The following is a 24,614-nucleotide window of genomic DNA, read 5'->3' as shown; positions in this document are numbered from 1 at the left end:
AAGTAAAAATAATTAATCCCCCAAAAAAAATATTAACGTAGGCAAAATAAGTAGTAATAACTTAAGTAATAAGTAAATATTTACTATTTCCCCATCTCCTTTAATGATGAAAAAAAAAAAAAAAAACATAATAGATTGTTTTGTTTGAATATGAACTATTAAAAAAAATAAATATAGCTACCATGGTATCTACTCTGAGGTGAAGTGTTGCATTTCTGATTTAATGCAGAAGCTTCTGACAAGTTTGGAATTTTTTCACATGCTACAAAATTCATTTCTTTTATATTATAAATAAATAAGTTAAATAAATGAGTAGGGTAACTGTAACTGCCTAAAATTACCGAAAAGAGAATAAAAAGTAGTAAATTTAATATTCTTTTAAAACTATATAAAAATTGTTTATCTTGAAACATTATCAGTGTTAATTTTAACCTTTGTGTGAACTGGTTGCACTTGAATATTTATAGTCGTATAATCTTGGAAAAATGATAGTGCAGTAGTGTTAATCTTTTCTAAGTGTTTGCTTAAATGCATCTAAATTTTCAGTCTATTTAACTTGTAAGTTATTATTGAGACATTTAGTCTCTATTTAAAATTTTATTTTACATTAATATTTTTATTTAATTATGTGTTATTTAACAAATTTGTTAATTTTTTTTATCACTACTTGTGTAGGTTTTTGGTACATTTAATGTGACCTAATCGTGGGCAAACTTTCTTTGAAATTTTATTAAGAGTTTGAATTTGTATTCTTATTTTATACACATAATGTATTATCTGATAAATATTTCTGTCTGCTGCATTTATTTTCTCATCATATTATGTTCAAATAAATTATTTCAAGATTATAACCAAGGTAACTTATTTCTCAAGTAATTAAGTTTGTTTCTGTTCTATATTCACAACGTCTATTAAAGCTGCCGTAATTGCTTTTTTTAAATTATTTTTTATCTAAATTATAAAAGTTAGGAGCATATAAATAAAAAGAACTTTCATATGATCTGCAACACCCAGTTTTATAATCGTACAATGGGAAATATGTAATCTAAGTATGTTGGATAAAAGCAGTTATAACTTAAAAAATTTGAAAAATATTTTTATAAATATAAAAAGAAAGTTAAATTACTAAACTGGTAACTTCATTTTGATTTGAACATTTACAAACTTTACTATACATACAACTAACTACACATGCAATATATATGTATGGGTCGGGTTTTATTTGTAGTAGTAGTTTTTGTAGATCTTGATGTTTCATTTACCTCTCTAACCAAAAAACAATTTTAGCATTGAAGAATTTCTGAAGGATTTATGCGTGTTGGGCCATTTTTTGTTTGTTTGATGATTCCAGACTGGATAGGCTGAGTTGGATGAAATTAATACAATTATTTCTGTGTATGGAGCATTGATACAGACTAATTTTGGTCATAGTTGGTCCAGGGAACAGGGCTCAACATATGCTCTAATGATGTGAGATACATTTGATGTCAAATGAGATGTATTCTGATGGTGTTTGGTCTTATTCAAATCCCCTTAAAAGGCTAGAGAAAAAAAAACCTTTTTTTCTTTTTTATAGTTTTTTGTCACATTTATTTACTAAATAGATGATTACTCTGACATTAGTATTTCATTTTAGTAATGTGTTAATTCTTTACTTTCATACTTTGATATTTTGGCAGTTTTTTTCATTTTCATCATTACTCTGTGAAAGGTGAACCCTTTGGTAGTCAGATTTGTATAATTTTTCTACTAAATCCAGGGAAGTTTGTAACTCTGTGCCGGCTTTTTCATTTCTTTTTTAAATTTTGATTTCATGCCAAATAAGTGTTAACGGTAGCCGTTTTGAATTTGTTACTAATAATTTATAAAAAAATTAAAACATATTATTTTCTCCTACTAGGCCAGGTTTTTTAAAAGTTTTTAATAATACTTTAATAATAATAATACTTAATAATTTTAATAATCATACTTTTTTTAAGTATGATAAAACAAACTAGACCGAGGTAATATAATAAATGTTTCAAATGAACAAATCTTGTTGTGAGTGGTTGAATAAGAAGAATAATTAATTACTCGATTTAAATTAGGTAATTAAGAAGGAACAATTAGAAGGAGGCACAGTAATTTATCAGAATTGTATAAATAAATAAATTTTATGTTGCTCAAAACTTTTAATTTTGACCGGTTGATGTTTTAATCTTTTACATTTTTTATTTTCTTGTAATCAGCAAGTTACTGTGACAGTTTTTCTCTGTTAATATTAAGGGCTGGTAGAGTTTAGTTCAACAAAAACTTTTTTCTTTACTACATTCAGATTTCAATTAACTAAAATAAGCATTATAAAGAAATTATTTAATCGTGTTAAATTTGTAAACAAATAAAATTTTTATTCTAATCTGTTCATAATACATTATATAAATCGCATCAGGAATGGATAGATATGCTATTTAATGGATAAAAAAAGGAACTGTACCATTTGCCTCGATGTACCAAGGGAACCGTAGTTTGTGATACTGCTGTCGGTATTATGAAGGTATATGATCACAAAATACACAACTATAAAATAAAAAACAGATTTGATTAAATTGTATGTTAATTATTTATAAACAAATGAAATAATGTCAGGTAAAATGTATGAAGCTATTAAATATAAAAAATAAGTTCAAAATAATTCTGAATGCAGAAGGCATTAATGAAAATTATTTGAGCACATAAAAAATTAATGGGTTTTTAATTAATATATAAAAATTAACCGACAGAGTAATATTGTTTCTATAAAAGAAAATCTTTGAATTGTATCTGTTTTAAATTGATGGGAAGATTCTTTAAATGGTTCATTAATTTTTTAAAATGGTAATAGGTAATCTTCCTAGAAAACTAAAGTATTGTCATTTATTCACACAAAGTTTTGTTGTCTGGTTTGATAGAGGTGGGTATAATTATTTTTTAAGAATAAGTCGCTTGTTTTTAGCAAATACTTCATATTCATAAATATAAACTTTGATATAAATTACAGTTTTTAATTTTCTAAATATCATTCTACATAATGCTTAAGGGCACCAAAACAGTGATCTTACAGCCCATTTTTTTTTTTTTTATTGAAAAAAAATTCAAACATGGCTTGTTCTGACTTTCTGAGAGAGACCCAAGAGGTGATATAGTTTAGAAAGGAACATACGTAAGTATAATTAACAATTAATAGTAATGATAACTTTAGTGTTTTATTAAGTCACTTCAAAGCAAAATTGTATGGTTTGATTTTGTTGCAAATTGTGTCAATTTTATAATCCCAAGAGGACTTGTCATCTTATAAACCATGCAGAAACTTTTATCTATGAGCAACAGAAATATCTCATAATTAATAAGAATTCTGTAGGTACAGTCAGTAATGTTACATCTACCTGAGAAGCACAATGCAACAGTTAAATAGTTCAATGTGAAAGTTCGATAGGATTAAAGTTAAGCGGTTGCAATCCACCCAGTGAATATTTTTTTAATATTATTAACATAAAATTTTCATGTTTTAAATAATTATCTGCAGATACAGATGCAATTGTGTCACGTGCTAAGAGGTCAACAATCACTCAAGATTTTGACTCATCATTAATTAACCAGAAAGGCAAGCGGCCAAAAACATTTCCTATGGCGCTCTGTATTTTACATCTTAAAATGAGGACTTCATTTTCATGTGTGTTCCTATCAAAAACGTACTACCTGTTTGTGGTCAGTATGATATGAATTTAACCAATTTTCAGTTTCTCTGATTCTGTGGCTACTTTTCATCAGTAAAAAATGTGGAACTGAATCAAATGCTTTATTAAGATCGCAAAAAATTGAAATTCAAATCTTTTTGTTGTCTAGGCAGTTTAAAATATTTTCAAAAACTGGGAAATGGCTGTGTCAATACCAATTTTTCATAAAAATCATGCTAAAAGTTTGGTTTCATGTAATTTGAGAGTAGCAAATGAGTGAAGAGTTTAAGAGGTTAATGAGAAGTAAAACTAACTTGTTCCCTTCCTTTAATTATAAACTCAAGTAATGATCTAATTAATAATTGCGAACCAGGTAATTTAGGTTACCCGAACAGGTTTATAAGAACAGCTTGAGTTACTACCTAGTGAGGTTTAGTGTTTTAGTATGATGAATTTATATAATAACGTGAATCTTTATAAATTAAAAACTGAACATGAATCGATAGAATTTTTATTTTTTTTAAATGTAGAAGATTGTTAATTGCGTATCATGTTTGACCTATTTATATGGAAGATGGAAAGCTTGTCAAATAAAAATAATAAAAGATCTTCTAGGTACAATACTTCATAAGAGTTGAAAACAGGTAGCTAAATCATAAACTACAAGATATTGAGCAAATGTTAATATTTAAACTTCCATTAAAATACTTCTATTGTAACAATATCGCTGAAAATTAAATATGAGTATAGCTTTAAGAACCAAACACCCATTGTAAATATACCTTTTCAGTATGATAAATCCTTGTTCATTAACCAAAAAATTGGGCTGTCAAATCTTCATTTGGCCCCAAATAATTTCATAAATACCAATCATGTAGACTGATACTGAAAAAATTTAAATATTAATATAAACAAGTATTTATATTTATGAATGTGCAGTCTTTGCTAAATACAATAATCACTTATTCTTAAAAAATAACAATCACCAATATCAAACCAAACAACAGAGCAATTTACATGTAACAACACAGTACTTCGCTTTAAGAGCTTTGTGCTTCTGTTGTCATTTTTAATAAATTATTGAACCGTTTGGATTCTCTCTCACACTTATTTTTGATAAAAGATTCCCTTTTCCAGAAAGAATTTTTAAATAATACTAATTAAACATTATTTTAATTCTTAATTTTTTGCACCTTCTACGTGACCTTAAATATGTTCAAATAATTTTCATTAACCTTTTGAATCGTCTTTATACATTTACGTTAACATATCTGTTTATATTAAGCAATTGTATGAAATTTAATCATTTTTATATTTTATAGCGGATAAATTTCCCTTGATCCATCTAGATAAAGTCTGAGCAGTTCTTTTTTTTTATCCATCGAGTAGCTCATCTACTCATTCCTGACATGGCTCATGTAGAAGCCCCTACTTCAGGTTCTATAATTTTTGCAGGTATTATATTAAAGTCGGGAGGTTGATTTGGTACGTTATTATGTACCAATCAGAACAGACCCAGATAACTTTGATGTTACAGAAAAAGGACCACATCTTAAACCATTGAACATTATGTAATATATAAACACACAAAAATATACTAAATGAACACACAATTCAAATCCAACATACCTTTTGACCACATACTAAATCTGTATCTAAGTTCCAGCAGTTAACTTTTACAACTTTAATTTTTTAATCACAATAAAAATTATGATTCAGTTTGCGGTTATAAAATTTTAGTTTTAAAATCACCTCATTTTTAATTTTTTTTTTTTTTATATGATAAACAGTTCATGAATCCAGTTTTATAAACTCCAGTACAATCTTGCAATAAATGTAGAAACTCAATAACTTTCAGCAATACCTTCTTTGCTATCATGATTTTTGAAAGTAGTAAATATTTTGAATGAAATGACCTTTATTTTTTTTTGTTTATTTATAATAATTTAATATACCAATTGATATGTATTTTTTATAAGTATGCAAATAATTATAAGAATGGAATTAGTTTATATTTCTGTTATTTATTATCCAGTAACTCTTATTTCCTTAAGATATAGCTGAAATTTTTGGTGTATTCCTAACAGATTCTGAGGCTGAATTTTATGCTTGCTGGGTGCCAAAAAGTTCCCAATTGGTCCATTACAGTCAGTGTGCTGGAGTATTTTGATGTTAGGACTGCCATCTCACATAATGCAAGTTTACCTGTTGGAATTTATTCCTTGGATTTTTACACCTTTTTGCATTGTTTTTTAGTAACAGTGCCGATTCAGTGCAGTACTTTCTAACTCTGCACAATATTTCTAGCATTCTTTGCATTATGAGAGGCAACACATTTAGTGGAATTAAAACTTTATCTTTCTCATTCCTATACTATATATTTTGTGGAATATTATTCATAATTAACTATGGCTTTTAAGAACCGTTCACTATTTACCGTCTGTAACTTACCCCTAGGTTGAGGCTTACTTAGGTATTCATTTCTAATATAAATAAAAACTCTTAACATGAATTTTATAAATTTCACCAGCTTAACACATTTATAGTGTTCAGTTTGATTGTTTATATTTTTCAGTAAGATGAAGGTCATTTCATTCAAGAGTAAATATTTACTAATTTCAAAAATCATGATAGCAAAGAAGGTATTGCTGAAAGTTATTGAGTTTCTACATTGATTGCAAGATTGTACTGGAGTTTATAAAACTGGATTCATGGATCTGTTTATCATTAAAAAAAATAAAAAAAATAAAAAATAAGGTGATTTTAAAAATAAACTTTTATAACTACCAACTGAATCATAATTTTTATTGTGATTAAAAACTTAAAGTTGTAAAAGTTAACTGCTGGAACTTAGATACACATTTAGTATGTGGTCAAAAGGTATGTTGGATTTGAATTGTGTGTTCATTTAGTATATTTTTGTGTGTTTATATTACATAATGTTCAATGGGTTAAGATGCGGTCCTTTTTTCTGTAGAACATCAAAGTTATCTGGGTCTGTGATTTATGTCAGTGAGATGCTACTCTATGTTGCTGTGGAGGGCTTTTAAGCAATCATTGATACTTTAAAGCTGCATCCTGTTCAATCGATGTAGAACATTGCCTTCAGTACAGTCTAATATATTTCAGGACCATTGTATTCTCTGTGCAATGATTTGTTTTTTTTTGTTGTTCTGAAGGATTCATTATATCCATATTTTTTGAATTTTATATATTAAAGCTTATGCTATATTTTAAAGCTTATGTATAAAGAAACTTATCAATATTATTCTGTAAAACATTTCATGTTTTTTTATATAAAAAAAATAATCATATGAGCTTTAATCATATCTATTTTTTATTGATTGTGTATTCTTGAGCCGCTCTAATGTTTTAACATGGTTTCCCTTGAACCATCCAGGCAAATGCTGGGTCAGTTCCTTTTTTATCCATACAGTATACCTATCTGTCCATTTCTAATGTGCAACACATAATGTATTATTATGTGACTGTATAGAAAATTTCAGCAAAATTGTTTTTAATAATAGAGATGTGAAATTTCCATCTGTTTAGAAGTATTAATTCAACGATTAAATAGTTTTTTATGGTGAACTACTTGCAGATTAGATTTATCATTCCTGCATATTGTTGCTTATTAACATTATGATGTTAAAAGTTCAGCATTTTCTTTCTTAAACTTTAATCTCTTTATAGCATTAGTGAACTGGATGATATAATTAATGAAATTAATCTTCATGTTATCTCTTGGTACTGTTAAATTATATTTTTAATTCTATTAGTGTAAACTACCTAGTACAGATTATTAAGGTAAGACATATATTAATTTTACCATGAAAGTACTTTCATGAAACCCAGCAACCTCAGTAGTGATTAAAAATTATTATACCAGATTAAAAATAAAAATATCAAAATAATGAAAATTGTTTATTCATTTATTTTACGAGTGCTGTTTTCTGTTGTAGTTTATATATATATATATATATATATATATATATATATATATATATATATATATATATACACATAGGCGTTTCATAATGTTCTTCGGAGTTTAGAAAATTCATTATCAAAAAACTATTTCACTCATAAGAATAAAACAAGTACTGTTCAAATAGTTTATTCCACATGTACTACGCAGTTAGTAAACCATTTGCTCGCTAGGCGTCGACAGTAGAGAAAATGGCTGCCACGGGAAGCGAGAAGTCATTTTGTGTGTTAGAATTTCACTCGTCAAAGTCAGTAATTTCTGTGCAACGTGCGTTTCGGTTGAAATTTCATTAGGAGACACCAAGTGACAATTCAATTCGTGCACGGTATAAACAATCCAGTGAAACCTGTCGCTTTTGCAACCAAAAATCAACCTCGGAAGTCAATGTCGAACGTGTGCGTGCAAGTTTCATTCGCAGCCCGTCAAAATCGACTGCGGCTGCAGGCAGAGAATTAGGAATTCCGAAAACAACAGTGTGGAGAGTTCTCCGTAAACGTTTGTTACGCAAACCGTACCGTCTTCAATTAATCCAGCTCTTTTCTGATGGACTTAAAACACGTAGGCTCGATGTTTGTTTACGGTTACAGGAAAAGATGTTGTTAGATGAAGGTTTTCTAAACAAGATAATTTTCAGCGATGAAGCTACTTTCCGTATTAGCGGCAAAATAAACCGTCATAACGTGAGAGTTTGGGGAACTGAAAACCCACACGCTTATGCGGAACGCATTCGGGATTCTCCGAAAGTAAACTTTTTTGTGCGATCTCTCGTGAGGCAGTGTACGGTATGGAAATGACAGTAACCGGCACGATATACCTGGATATGTTACAATTACGGCTTACGCCTCGGCTACTCAACGACTTCATTTTCCAGCGAGACGGTTGTCCTGCCCGTTTTCATAACGAGGTTCGACAGTAACTTAACACAACATTACCTCGGTGCCGGGTAGGACGTGCGTCTGAAGAAGACAAAACGCATTATGCTGCGGCCACCAAGATCACCAGACCCTCACGCCATGCGATTTCTTTCTCTGGGGTTACGTGAAAGATACGGTGTTTATCCCACCGATGCCGCACGATATCGCCGAGCTAAAGGATCGCATGATTATGCGATCCTTTAGCTCGGCGATAGAGTTGATCGCGATGATTATCGCGATCAACTCTCTCGAAAATTACACGTTAGAACGAGTTTGGCAAGAGCTAGATTTCGTGTTGATGTGTGCCGTATCACCAGAGGAGCACATATTGAACATTTATAGATTTTAACAAAAACCGTTTGAGTCCCTGCATCACCTCGTACAACTTTTATTTAGGTAAGTGAAATACATTTTTGTAACTCCTAAGAGAACATTATGAAACGCCCTGCATATACTACATATGTCATCTTTATTAATTTCTAATATTTCCGAACTTGTGTTAATATCAGAAATAGAATGTTTGTTTATTAAATGGTCTGCCATGTTAGATAAACGTAATCGATTATTTTTCTAATTTCTATAATTTTCCAGAAATCTAGTTTTAAAGGATTTATTTGTTTTTCCCACATAAATAAAATCACAATCGTTACGTTTAATTTTATATATTTCACGCAGATTGTTTATTTTATTATCAGTTCTTTTATTTTTTAAATATTTTAAATAAGTTTATATTTATATTAGGTTTAAATATTTATTATTGTTTTAGTAACTTTTCAATATAATTGTTTTGATAGTGGTTTTTTTATAAACATTGTTAATTAATATTTATAAAAAACCATACATATCCACGTTCAATGTAGTTCCAATTTGCACTTGCACACTAGTAATTTTGTTTCTCTGGTCCAACGTGTGGAGCAGATTGAGTTTTTCGATTTTTTTTAAGCCTTCAGAACCGTAGTTAGGTAATGCTTCAGAAAATAAGATGAAATGGCAATTTAGTAAATTTTGTAGCATTTAAAACCGCCATTGACCGGGATCCGAACCCTGGACCTTAGGATGAAAGGCTGAGATGCTGCTACTTGCATCACAGAGGCTGGCAGATTGTTTTCTGTCGTTTTCTTTTTTAATGCATCACCCGATTCAACGTGTATTCCTGTAACACTGATTTCACTTTAGGGATATGAAAAACCCACACGGTGCCGAATTGAAAAATATGGAGGTCGCAGTGTAGTAATGGATTGTCGGCCGATAACTGCTTCGTAGAATCTGCTATGTAGCAGGTCCTGATGAATGAAACAATTTTCACAGTTCTGGTGATTTTTTGTGACTTTTTGTCAAAATTTCCTTATAATGGTTTACTGTAACTCATTCTTCCAAAACTATGCAGGTAACAGTAAAAAATCAAAACGAGCAGGGCTATGAATTTTGTCTTGCTTTGATAAGCTTTTTCCACGCTTGTTTGTCGTTTCATCTTCAAATTATTTGAAAATCTAGTCGTCGCAAGTGCCGATTTAAAAAAAAAAGTGTGAGTTGGCATCAATGTATTACATGTTCACGCTGGTTTTTTGCAGGATGTGAAAACCCTAGAGATCATGTCAAAATATTTTTCATCTTGAGATCCTCATTAAAATCTTCCGTCGGTCTTTGTCAATACTTATGACTTGATCTATCGCATGGACATTTGAGTCGGTCTTCTTATGGAATCTGGCTTATTTTTTTCAGTATTTTCGTTTATTCTTGAAGCAGAAAGTCATTAAGAGCGCTCATTCCACGTTCTGATGTCTTTTACTGAATCTTTTGTGCCGCAACACATTTGCGTGAAATATGTAGTCTTTTCTGTAAGCCTCAGTAAGCGTTTGAAAATATCGTGGTGTTTTGAATTTCAAGTTGACAGTCGGTTTTTAAAGTTAGCATTATTCTGGCACGCAACCGGACCAAACATGGCTTACAATCGACTGAATAGCAAAAAGTATTGATGTTTATTATGCAGCTCGCAATCGATTCTCATTGTTTTCTGTAAGAGGTAAAAAAACAATATTTTTATATAAAATACCTTTAAAATTATTTTTCTACTCTTACAATTCATCGTTAAGTAAGGACACATATGCGTCCTATCACAGGTAGGGGTCGAATAAATTTTCAAAGAAATTAATTGGAATTTTTGTTTAATGATTTTATCGTTTTGAATACCGGACGGCGTTAATTTAATAAATAGTCTTGCTGTTTTTCTTTCTTGACGATATCCTCGCGTAAGCTTGAAGCTTGCGTGTGGGTTGTGGAAATTGAATTTTGTAGCGAATAAAAATGCCACGTCTAATCGGAAAAAAAGGCTTACATGTAAGATAGTCTTAATTCATAATGCGAAGATGACCTAAAATATGAACGATGAGAATAACTTTTATTATGAAATCCAAAGCTTGTATTCGAAAATTATTAAGAATCCGATTCAAATATAAGAAAGCTATAATAAAGGCAAACGATCGACCGGTAACTCTCATAGGTACTGCGGGACTCAACCGATCGGGCCGCTTTTATTTCAGTGCTGACAGTCGAGTTATTAACTTAACCCGTTTTGTTTTTCTTTGTATAGATGTTTTTCCTACGTAATTAAAAGTTTAAACTCGCTTTTAATACTTCACGTCCAGATTATTTAGTTTAATTGCTAAGATTGTTTTAAAATACTACGACTACGCCCTTGCTTGTGTTCTAATCGTTTTAAAAATTATAGTTATCGTGCTTCTTAAAAATGAAGTTTAGGATAACATGGCCCTTGCCAGTTGTATGTAGAACAATGTCTGCCTTTGTTCGATACCTAAGTTAGGTTTCACTATTCCACGCGTGTATATTTAGCCGGTTCAGTAATATATAGTAAATAAAGTCGCCGTTAAGTTTCTATTTAAACGCTCATTCTATTATGTCTTATTATTAATACGTGTTAATACATTGTTAGTTTAACGTGTGAATTAATGAGCGTATATGATTTACCGTATAAGGAAGGGCATGATGTGTTAATACCGAACTGTTCAATAATTACCAATAATATATTATAAATATCAGCCGGTTAGAGCCCTTATAATAAAAGAACATGACACGAGTTTATTTATATATTATTACAGAGGAGATGATGCATGGAACACCATAAACTGCCCGTCAAAAAAAAAGAATTTTTTTTTTCAACAATAACATTAATGTATTAATAATGAATTATTTTACAATATAAGCTGTATAAATGTTATAATAGTTGACCGTATGAAAATAAATTATACAAATATAACCCGATATAATATCTTTATTATTATTATATCTTTTTTATTTTATTTTTTTATTATTTATTATATCTTTATCTAGGTATAACAAACATAACCTTAATGATTTTTCCTCTTATAATACTGCAATAAAAATGTTACAAGTAATGACATGAAAGTAGTATTAATCTTTATTTGTAATCTCGCTAACAATATTATTGTGATTAAATTTATCGTACAAAGCAGACAATGAACCGTACAATTGTACGTAAATAAATTATATAATCTCATGTTGTATCTTAGAAAATAACAAACTGTGTAATTATGCATATCGCTTATATAATACCGATATAATTGAATAGCTTGATACATTTATTTCTCATTTAATATTAATGATAATCAACGATTATACGATGAATAATAATCGTAAATTAATTAAATAATCGATGCTCATAGTCAAATCGATTTGGTTAACGAGTACTTTTTATGTGTAAATACTCTCGTATAATCTGGTGTACCTAGAATCGTATAGATTTAGGATTTCTTTAAAATTTGTTGTTCAACGGGGTAATTAGTACTGAGATGTATCCAGCGGCCAGAATTATTGCGATACCGTTGGTAAATTATGTATAAATAATAATCTCGTATAATAATTCAATAAATACGGTGACTTATTGCATCTTGATAATAATCAGTAATATATATCTGATGTCTTGCACCTTAATAAATAACGCTGCCCGACAAAATTTTTTTTAAATGTTTCCTTCACGTCACCGGTGAAATCTTACTAATTTTGGGTTGAGAAAGACGAACGTGACAAAGAAAAATTTTTATTAGCCCTAGTTTTTGTGATATACAATAGGTCGACATTATTTTAACGGATTAAGAGAAAACGATACATTTTAATTACATATACAAACAATGTAGAAAGTCCATTTGACATTTTTTTAATGACGGTTACATTATAAGAGTTCTTAATCGATGGAAGAATACCTGGCAGTCGGTCGGCCCTGAAGAGAATCGTGCGATGACTTCATGAGATCGTTGCTTTTGTCTTTCCTGTTGTAAGCGAGTTCCAGAGCATCCTTACACACAGACCAGCAGTCTGCAAGCATTGCTTCATTCCGTCAGCCCTGATATATGTGTTCCATTACAGAAATATCCCGATGGAATCTTTCTCCGTATTGATCGCTGACAACTCCACGACTAGGAGGGAAGAGGTCCTCCTAGGTGTGAGGGGAGAAAATGGACTTTAAGGGACATGTTGCATCCGAGTTGATGGTATTTTTGGAAAAGTACTGCCACCAACTGACCGTAGGGTCAATCCATTTGAAATTGGTCGCTTGACCGATTCAAAAAAAAAAATTAATTTACCCGCTTGTTTCCTACACGCTTAAGGACCTTAAGACTACCTTTTTTTCAGTTTACCTGTGGCAACCGTTTTGTTATGTTGCTCATACCTATTTTTGTGATCGGTTTTTTTTTTGGTTTATGGAAAAATCATAACCAAAAAACTATCGGTCCTGGAAGGATGAAACAAAAAGCAATTTATTCATATTTTCTCAAGGTAAAAGATCGGTCCAGCGGTCCGATTTCTTGTGTATCGTAATAAAAAAGTTCTAACTTGTCAAAAATCATGAAAAACCGTTTAAAAACGATACAGTTTTGACTCGCTAAATAAGTGCTCCATTGGAGTTTCTGTCTTCTTGGCGCTTTAATATTTTTATACTTATTACTATAGTTGAAATAGACTTGTTTGAACCGTTCAACTGTAGCGTTCGTGTTATTATAACAGGTGCTTGAAGTCATTTCAAGTCAGGAAAATTCACGTTGCAGTATGATCATTTGTGCTTGTTGCAGAAATCATTTAGCTTGCAGTTACAGACCGGTCAGTCTGACATTAGTCGGTGACCTGTTCGCATCTTTATGGACTGTCTCAAATTTCATCCTGTGTTTGGAAGTGTTTATTAAATAAATAAGTTTTACTTAATATTATTTTTGAAATTTTAAAATTTTTACATTATTTTCAAGTAATTTGACATAAAACGATGGAAGAAAAATGTTCTATAGGAATTTATGTGAATGAAGAGTATCGTAAAAAAAACGTACGGTACAGTGCCAAAAGAACTCATTACAATTTGTGAATTTTAAACAAACAGCCGATTTTGTACGCGTCGATTCAGATGTCATTAGTGTCGGTAAATATCATAAAAAATAGTTTGTGTGAAAATTCCGTCATCTTATGGATAGTTCTGCTGTGACCCTTTGAGAACTTATAAAAGAACAGTTAAGAAAAACTTAAGGCAAATTACATTAGAGCAGCTCTTAAAGAATACATTTTTCCAAATTTAAATTTAGTTCCTGGAAAGTCTCTTTGCGTTAAGCGTTTCAAAAGTATTTTTTCTCAGCAGAACAAAGAACTATACGAATGTGAAGACCGATAGCAATATATTGCCCCGCATCACAACGTTGAACCATCGGACGCTGCTTGTAGCATTTTGGGTGTATCACCTCCATCGAACTTATCTACAGTGATGGGTCGTTCTCACACAATTTCAAGGGAATTGTCGGAAGAGATATCACAGCTGTCGGTTAACTACACTAAATAATAAACTTTCGTCGCTACAAAAACAGGCTACCTCATTGAAGAATAATTAAAATTTTGCTACGATTCATTTTTTCTTCGATATAACCGATATAAAATTAAAAATTAATTCTTGATAAAAGATGTAGGCTACTCGTTGAAATCTCGGTTTGATAAGTTTTACAAGCATTCTTGAGTCAAAATCGCATAACATTACCGGTATTGGTTAACCTTATCGTTAAATTATGACCTATTAATATTTTTAAAATATTGAAAACATCAACTTCAACAATATAGGAGCTACGTATAAAAAATGTAAAGTGCAAAAAAGACAAGAACCTCCACGGAGCACTTATTTAGCGAGTCAAAATGGTATCACTTTTAACAGATTTTTCATGATTTTTGAGAGGTTATAACTTTTTTATTACTTCAATACACAAGAAACTTTGTTGTTTGCCGTAAACATCTAGAAAAACACTGAAAGTTTTGCAAATTTGAGATTCTTATCATCAGCCCTATCGGAGTTATTTGAAGCCAAAATTTGATTTTTTTTTAAATTAGTTTTCAAAACTTCATGAAACTTTAGGGTTAGGTTTTCACCATTAACATTATTTGGGGTATATTTAATGGTAAAACTACTAACATATACCTATATATATATATATATATATATATATATAAATTATGTATGCCATCCCTACCTCTTGGAAAAAATTACCAAAATGAAATTTCACTGTTTTTCATGTTCAACTTTATCGGTAATTTTCTCATAGAAAGAAGAGAGGTAGGTAAAATAAACCGCTGGACCAGTCTGTTAAATGTATTGTCCGGCCTTGTATCGAATAGACTTACTCTTTGGGCAGACCGAAATAATGCACTGAAAGAATTTCAAGCCGGTTTCAGGAAATCTTACGGCACGGTCGATAATATTCATATCTTAATAATTATTATTAAAATTAAATTAAATGTGAAGACAAAAGGTATTGCTTTTTTGTCGCTTTAACTGCAGCATTTGATCGCATAAATCAATACATGTAGTGGAGTAAAGCAAGGATGCATATTAAGCCCTCTCCTGTTCTCTCTGTTTTTGAATGATGTCGATGAAAATAGAAAAATAAGTCGGCGAAAGGTGGAATAAAAATTGCAAATACAAAGATAAAATTGTTGGTTTATGCCGACAATATTGGCTTCTGAAATACTTTTTTGCAGATGATAAATGTGCTGGAAGTTTATTGCCTGATGTGGAATTTAAAAGTGAACCTTAATAAAACAAAAATTGTAATTTTTCGTAACGGAGGAAAATCAGCAAAACACGAGAAGTGGTGGTTTTAAAAACGTTGTTGATACATATAAATATCTGGGTGTAACGTTATGTTCAACATTATCTTGGAAAGATGTTTTAAAAAAAGATAGTCAACCGTTAAATTCCTTTAATAATATAATCTTGAACAAGGATATTCCAGTTGTGAAAAAAATTGAAATGTTAACGTTGTTTTTAGGTCTATTATCAGTTATGCGGCTATAAAATGTGTGATACATTAGAAAAAGTGCAACGATTGTCTAACTAATTACACCCCTGAATGTAGTTTATACTTTGAAACTAAATTGCAGCCTATATTGTTATATACATTAAAACTACACCTGAAGTTTATTAAAAGATATAATGAGTGGGAAATTTTGATTGTAAGTAATTGGAAGTCAAAGGTTTGTGCTATACAAGGAACTGAGCTCGATAACAATTATATGTTTAGCAGTCAAAAGTCAACTTTAATTAACTGGTTTTTCAAAACAAGATCTGAATTAATTTATCTAAATAAGTATTCGTTCATCAGAAATTGTAAGTTTTTGTGAATTAATGGACTATTTAAATGGTTATAACTGAACGCTTTTGAGTAAACTGTTAAGATCGTTTCCGTTTGATTCAGGAATTTAATTTCTACATTTTTTCCTTTTTTTATTCTTATTAACTTCCGTTGTAACTTTGAGATATATAATGACGGTACGTGGTACGTACTAACTTATGGTGGCCCTGAAAAGGGCCGTCTTTGTCGTCGATTGGCTTCGACAGCTCGTTGTAATTGCTAACCTTAAGGTAGCCTTGAGAAGGGCTGTTGTCGAATGGCTTCGACGGTTCGTGATCCGTAACCTTGTCGTGGCCCTGAAAAGTGCCGTTTTTTGCGTTTGCTCTGAGAAGAGCTGTTGGGTCCGGAAGCTGGTCTCCGGCGAAGTCGGAGAGTTGCGGTCTGTTGAAGTCCGACCGGGCTTTCCATCAGCGGCAGTGTCGGGTCGGCGTCGGTCGTCCTTCGCCGAGGCGGTTCTTCCCGAGCGATCCCGCGCTGGGCCGGTTGCTGCTGCCGAGTCCGGCCAGGGCGATTGAAGCCCGGCGAGCTAGAGCGGGAAGGTAGTGTTCGCTTCAACTCCCTCGGCGGGCCGGGCAGGCCGGGCCTGCTGCTCCGGCGGGGATGTTAGCATCCGCTGGAAGGTCCCACGCTGAGCCGGCCAGGGAATTTATGTCTTCTTCCATCTTCGTCTTGTTGGCCTTCTCCAGGGAATGGAATGCAAAGTTGGCGGGAGTTTATAGATTCTCCCTATGGATCGCAGAACCTGGACAGTGTCCCTTGCTGCTGGATGATTCTGTCGGGCGTGTTTTTAAAGGTTTATTTTAGGTGACGGGTGACGTGGTGAACGCTCTTTTATTGGAGCCTGAGAGCGGTGGGGCTGCAGCACCGCTATGGTGGGAGAACTGCGCAGTGGTAGTGCTGCTTGTATCAGCGCGTCCGTATACTGTGCAGCAGTTCGCATCCGAGTTGTTACACCGTGTTCGGCCGCCGATATTAAATTAGACGTATATGTGGTAACAATATATATATATATATATATACATAGTGATATTTTATTAATGTTTACCATCAACTCCTCATATGGTCCAAGAACCGTGAGTATTGTCTAATTGTAAGTGTAATGTTATTCGTTTTTATTATAATGTATTTTTCTTGTGAGATCAATAAGACTATTATTATTACAGAATTAATAGATGAAAAAATTAATTACAGCAGTTTCTTTGTTTCCCATGAACTTAAAAATGCTTATTATAACTTCATGCACAGCATTATTAGTTAAGCGGTTTATCTGGGGCCACTCACCATCTGCATTGAGATTTTTCAAGTCTTTCAAAAAAGTAGTCAAGCTGTTGGAAAATATAGGGTATAAGGTTGACTGTAAAAACAAGTTCGTAGAATTTAATATATTATTCATTCCACCTATATATTTTTCAGTCAAATATGTACATATAAAAATACAGACTTTCATCACAAGTTACATAGTTGACAATTACACTGAGGCCATAGCGGTATTCATATTAATTTTACTTTGAATAATTATTTACAGGATTAAGGAAACTGAATAAAAATAGACTTATTAAAGCCTTTTCTTCTTATTATGAGTTAATTATATATTACTTTGTCTTTCAGAAGAATTTATATTTATAATATATTGGAATTTTAAATCTGATTTATATCTACGTAGTATTGTTATTAAAATGTAAGTAGTATGTTAATTTAATTGATGCTTTTGTATTTTAATTATTATTATATTAATCCTAGTTTCAAAAAGTTTTTAAATTAGTGTTAAAACTAACATTTTTGCATTGGATTTATTGAAAGCGACTGAAGTCTACAAATTTTTTTATGTTGTTATGAGCTTATTTGAAGATATGAACTATATATGTACATTTGTTTATTGTAATAGTTTTCAGTGTATTACCATAAATCAAATTCAGTTGAAAGTATAACTAATGTTGTATTTGTAAATATGAAGAGGCCCTTTTATTATTATATTAAAATGTTTTGTACTTATTTTGTTGCGTTTACTCATTAATTTATATATGTTTATTTGATATTTACTATAGAAAATTTAGTGCATTTTAATCTTGTCTTGTTTTAATTGTCAATCAGACTGGTTACAGCTATTAAAACGGGCTGGCCATGTTTATGTTTATGCATAAGAATATATTATTTTCAGCAAACGATGTTAATTCTTTTGTTATTTGTAAAAATTAATGTTCAATCTATATATTTTCTAGGAAAATGGGCTTAGTTAAATTTTTAATAAAGAAATTAATTTTTGGCACTGCTGTGTTTTTACTGATAGTTTTTATTCCTGGATTACCTCCTGACAATCTTCAGTTCACAGCTTACAGGTTAGTGAAGTTATATAAATTGTTCTGTAGACTTATGCGATTGATTTCTTGATTGTAGGTGTATAATTTCTCCTTTATTGTCTTAGTATCGTTAATAGCCTGATAACATTTTATATTTCTTTTAAACCTAAAAATTACTCATATCAGCCAGATCTTTAAAAAAGAATGGGATCTACACTGAGGTGGTCTGTTGAAGAGCACTAAGTTTGTAATAAAAAAAAAAAAAAAAAACAGGACCGAGATCCAGCCACCGGATGAGGGTTGGGAATGACATATTCGGGCCTAGTTACCCTTCCTCGGCGGTTAGTGGCAGGCAAATGATGACAAAGTCCTGGTTCCTGGGGGATGCCTGGGAACAACATAGTCACACCCGGTTAACCTCTCCTCGGAATTTGAGGCTGGTGCAAAAAAAGATTCAACCGGGGGGCTGACCTGCCATGTCGAATTTACTGCTGGTAGGTGGGGAGGCCGCTGAGAGTTAGAAGGACACTCTCCTGGGCTGAAATTTATGTCTACCTCAGGGGAGTAGGGTTTGAAAAAAAACGTTTAGCTGCTTCCACATAGTAGGTATGATGTGTTAAAGTTCTTGAGGTACAAGAAACACCATTCAGAGTTGCTTTCTCTAAAAGTAATGATGTTCATTCTATAGCCATCCCTCTTGTAAGGTGATACTTCAATTACATTTTTGTGGTTTTGACTTCATGTAATATACTCTATATATATTACTGTTACATATTCAGGTCATTGAAAAAGGTTATGGGAAACCACTTCATTCTTTTTTTTTCATAGTAAATCTTATTATAGAATGCTTGTTATTGTTGAGAATGATAATGCCAATGTTATTAGTGATTTTATTAGAAATTAATTTTTTGGCGATATTGTGTTTTTACTGATCGTTTTTATTCCTGACAATCTTCAGTTCACAGCTAAGTTAAGCCATATATGTGATTGATTTCTAACTAATAATTATCGGTGACCATATAGGTGTTGAATAATTTGACGTTTATGTAGTTTGACATGGCAGGTCACCTATGGTTATGTTACCTAATTAATGTGACAGCTATTTAATGAATAGCTTTCTCTTTTTTTTAACATATAGATGTGTGTTCAGGCACATTCTTACAGTTGCTATGTGTTAATTATAGGCATATTTTAAAAATTAAATTTTATAAAAAATTAAAACTGAACATTCTACTTTTAAAAAGGGCTACTGACATTTAAAAAACTATGATGTACTTGTAAAATCTTACTCTAAAATGTTTTCAATGTGTTAACTAAAGGTTATGGCTTTCTATTTCTGATTAAAACAAAACTGTTTTTGTATTTCAGTGTTAAGCCAACTTTACCTCTGGAAGGCCCTCTTGCTCTTAATACTAAATTGAATGGTGCAGAAAGATTGTTTGAAAATGAAATTAAAGGACCTGAAGGATTAGCCATCTATAACGGTGAACTTTATACTGGAATACATGGAGGTCATATTGTTAAAATTAAAAATAATAAAATAATTCCGGTTCTAAAATTTGGCAAAGCTTGTGGTATGTAATAGGTTTTATATTTTAATTGTTAATTAATGACATAATTTATCACTTGTGAAAGTTGTTAGGTATTCTACAATTTTTTTTGTTCTTGGTGTCATCGGGTAAATTTTATCATAATGCATCGATTGAAAATGTTTACCTCATACTACATGTATGTTCCCAAAATTTACAAAAGACCTTTTCCCCTGGACACTTACTCTTTGGGTCTCCAATCCTTGGACTTCCCGAAAAACTCATTGATTCAAATCTCTCTCTTGGTGGTCGCTGGACTCTTCTACAGCAAAAATTCTACATTTCTGAAATCGATGGTCCAAAGAATACCTACATGAGCTCACTTCTCGTTCAAAATGGAACAAATCTCAACCCAACCTTGCTGTTGGTGATCTTATCACGTTGAAATCTTCTAGCACTCTTCCAGTTTCTTTGCCCATTGGTGTTTTCTCTGAAACTTTTCCTGGTATAGATGGTATTTGTCGTGTTGTTCACATCAAACTTTCTTCTGGTTTTGTCACTCGTCCTGTGAATAAGATTCACCCTCTGGTCTTCTCTTCTTGATTTTGTTTACGCCCCCCAGTATGTTTACACCATTGCGTAAAGTTGTGTTTATTCCAATGAATTTAAGGTTATGTCTTGTAGTTTACAGGCTTCGTAAATTTATTTCGCATTTTTCTAAGGCTTATCATACGTGTATTTTTAAAATAGGTTTGAGTTTGTTTTCGATATCAATTTCTCTCAGGCTCCAGTTTGACTTGCTATTGCATCATCTTATTGGTGTCAGCTTATTTCTATCATGCATTATTTATTGCTGTTTAGTCTTAATATATATATTATTCTTAAGTGTTTTTTATTCTCACCAATTTCAATATTGTCAAACTTCGTAGAAGTCTAATTCTCTTTGTCTGCCCTGATGTCATTTCTTCAACTTGTGCGTATTCAGAATTTATTTTATCAGTCTTACGTAATTCTTTAATGGTCTGCTTGCTTGTAAATTATTTTTGTTTTGTCTTCATTCCTGAATTCCACACGTTTTCTCTAATCGTTCTCATACTAACACTTAGACACTACTCTTGTTGTCAACACACATACACACACACACTCTTCTGTCCATTGCTTTGTTCGCATCCCCTACTTCTCACCACACCAGCTTTGTTCATTCCAGTTCAGTTTTTCATGTTCTTTGGATGCACGGGCTGGTCCCCGGGCGGGGACCAGCTTGCGGTTCTCTCTCGTATAATGTTTTAATACTTTCGTTGTCTTCATACTCTCATAAACGTAGTATTTCTCTGTAGAAATATTCTCTTGTTCTACTCATCAATGTTTTCGTGATTTCACAGTTTTCTTTGTTTGTTTTGCCTCGTTTCTTTGTTAAGTTAACTCTCTGATTCAGTAGATATCGTCTAGTATTGTAAGTGGTTCAATTACTACAAACCAGCCAATTTTATCGATGCAGAATCTCACCAATCTCGTTACTACAAATCTGAGACGTTCGTATTTCTCAATTTCTCAACAACGTTTCACCTCTGTATTTTTGATATGCCATTGCAGACTACACTATGATTAACTGTATGTATTCATGTGTACTTTCATTCACGAGTTCATCTTTTACAAATTTATGTGTAATGCAAGTTCAAATTATTCACTATTCATTATATGCACAGTTATGTTATTAGTAAAATCAGTGAAATACTCAATTTATTGCACATTATGAATTTGAAATTCAAGATTGACTTATACAACCATTTCTTCATTCAAGTATAGTCACGCAAGGTGGCTTAGTTAAGGTTATGTTATTATTTTTCATGTGTAACATATTTTATGTGGTATTAATGCCAACTATCGTTATTATCAAATCAACTTGTAATTAAATACTACTTCAGAATTTATAAAACATATGTGTGACGTATTTCATTATTGGTAACTATTATTAATAATATTCTGGTTGTTCATCAAAAGTCTATGTTCAAAAGTCAGTTATTAAGGGTAAATTACCTTACTTGAAATGTTTATTGTAATTAACTCTATCATTTAATCTAATGTAATTTGTTAATTGCAGAGTTTATTTCTTATTTATTCATGAACTGAATTCATATTACTTTTCTTAAATTAATCTAAAGAAAATAACTTCTGATGTGAAGTTATGTTTTTGGACTTCCTTGTAATTTTAATATTTTCAAGAAAGCTTACTTACTAAAATGAACTCTATTTATATGATTACTTATTTCAATTTGATTATATTGTTGTAATATATTGTTGTAATGTATATTGTAACTCCTTTTTGTACTGGAATTGTTGTAGTTTATTTTTCTCAGTTAATGATATTTGTTTATTACTAATTTTCATTATTGCAGAATTTGTCAAAACAGTTTTCCAGTTATACTATGTTTATTGATGTTATGTTTATAAGTAAATAATTGTAAAAAAGGTTTTTCATGTTCCTTTGTTTTTCAGGCTATGTTCAATTGTAGATTTTCAAATTGATTATTTGAAATATGTATTTTTTTGTATTTTGTATTATTCATATGTTGATCCAGCTGATATTTCTTGTATAAATTCTGTATAGAATTAAGTTATGTTTATTTTATAATTTTATTCAATTTTTTAAGGTTATGATTTAAGATAAGCTTAAATTGTTTTTTCTCTAATTAAAGTCCAATTTCTTTTGGCAAATACGAGCTGTGTGCAATTTTATTTTTTGTTAACTTTCCCCAACACCTATTATTAAAGATCTTCTTGATTTCTGTGTTGTTATTTAGTATTTTCAGTGTAAGATCCCACTGTGAAGCATTTAGAATATTGGGATAGAATTCTTGGTCTTGGTAACTATCCTGTTGTGCTAGGTGCTGATTTAAATGGTAAATTACTTCTTTGGCATATATAGTGCAGTCAGAGATGATAGTGGTGAAGTAGTTGAAGGCTTTGTTGTGCAATATGGATTAGAGGTCTTTAATGTTTCTGGTGAGTTATGCTACAGTGGTAGATGGGAGGAGATTGTTTGGTATGACAAATATTGATATTACTGTTGGTAGGAACATTCTTGATATGGTTGATGCTTGGTTTGTTATTGATGATTGTTCTAATGATCATCAATTAATTACCTTTGAGTTGATTAGTGTGTTTCGAGATGCTTATAGATGCAATGACCCTGTTCAGCAGAGGCGCTTCGTATACAGGAAAGTGGAGTGGTCTAAATTTGTTAATATTCTCTGCTAGGCACCATGTCTTAGACCGAAGTCGGGATGATATCCAGTTGGAAGATTGGCAGAAAAATTTTCTCTGGCTTTCATTGATGCCACTGAGAATTCAGTTTCCCGTAGTTCAGGTCGAGAGAGAATATCCCCTTGGTGGACTTAAGTATTGTTTTTGTAAAAACAGTCTATGAACCACTTGAAGAGAGTTGCTCAGCAGGAGTGTGATCCTGAACAGCGAGCGACTTTAGTAGATGACTGACTACCAAAGGCAGAGGTCTGAATATATATTCATTTGGTCAGCACGTCAAAAAGGGATTCTTGGAGTTTTTTTGTTAGAGAGCAAGGGAATAAATGTGCTTGGGATGTTGTGTACTGGGTGTATCCTAGGGTATAAGCATAAGAAAAATGTTCTTTTGTCTGCTCTCTCGACCCGACAGGGTGTTGTTTCTAATAAAGTTTGGATTTTAAATATTATATTTAATGATTTATTGCCGGATGATGCTTTGTCTAATGAAATCTATATCATCTGGAAGTTCAAGAGGAAATTGCTGCTTTATGTTCTGATTTTTTTATCTGGAATAAGCCAGAGGTATGTCAGGTAGTTTGCAGTTCTGGTAGGAATAATTGCCCTCAGTTTTGATGAAATCATGGTGGAGCTAGCTCCTTGTACATTCTGTTGGAATTTGTGTTGGTACTTTGACTAGAATTTTTAATAGGATGCTCTTTCTCTATTTGTTGGAAAAACTCTTAAATTGTTTAAAGGTGGTGATAAGAACCCCATCATGAGCTCCTCTTACAGGCCTTTAATGCTCCTAACGATCATTGGAAAGATTTTTGAGATGGTTTTGTATCTTCATATTAGTGATAGGTTGAATTCTAGAAAGTTGCTGATGAATGATCAGTATGCCCAGGCAGGGGTATGGAAGTTCATTGTTGTGAACTTGTTTGTTTACTGTTTCTTCTGATGAGTCTGTGTATGTCTTAGGTATCTTTTTAGACATATCAGGAGCTTTTACTAATCTGTGGTGGCCGTCTGCCTTGTTTCAGATGCAGAATGAGCTGAATGTGCTATTATTTCAGCGATTGAGACATCATTCTTTGACAGCATCTCAGAAGTAGGAAAGATGCTATCTAAAGGTTGCCTGCAGGGTAGTGTTGTAGGACTGCTGCTCTGGGTAATCAAATTCATTTCTTTGATGCGGTTGAGGTTACCCAGTGCATGCTGCATCATCATTTGTGTATATGATAGGCTTTTACTAAAGAATAT

At 31.7% G+C, this 24,614-nt stretch overlaps 1 protein-coding gene across 2 annotated transcripts in view; it reads left to right on the top strand.

Moving 5' to 3' along the window:
- LOC142325643 (adipocyte plasma membrane-associated protein Hemomucin-like) overlaps positions 1-24,614 on the top strand; it is a 71,794-nt gene that overhangs the window by 11,128 nt on the left and 36,052 nt on the right. Inside the window, exons 1-3 of one of the 2 annotated variants that reach the window (XM_075367660.1) lie at positions 411-558; positions 18,505-18,621; positions 19,951-20,156. In XM_075367660.1, the coding sequence (XP_075223775.1) occupies positions 18,509-18,621; positions 19,951-20,156 (319 nt within the window). In that variant the 5' untranslated portion in view covers positions 411-558; positions 18,505-18,508. Of the gene's footprint in view, positions 1-410; positions 559-18,504; positions 18,622-19,950; positions 20,157-24,614 lie in introns of those variants that run through there. The other variant, XM_075367659.1, reaches the window with a different exon arrangement.

This window comes from Lycorma delicatula, chromosome 5, assembly GCF_047948215.1.
Source record: "Lycorma delicatula isolate Av1 chromosome 5, ASM4794821v1, whole genome shotgun sequence".
Taxonomy (NCBI): Eukaryota; Metazoa; Arthropoda; class Insecta; order Hemiptera; family Fulgoridae; genus Lycorma; species Lycorma delicatula.
The sequence above is the reverse complement of the archived record's forward strand: the minus strand, read 5'-3'. Positions and strand labels throughout refer to the sequence as shown.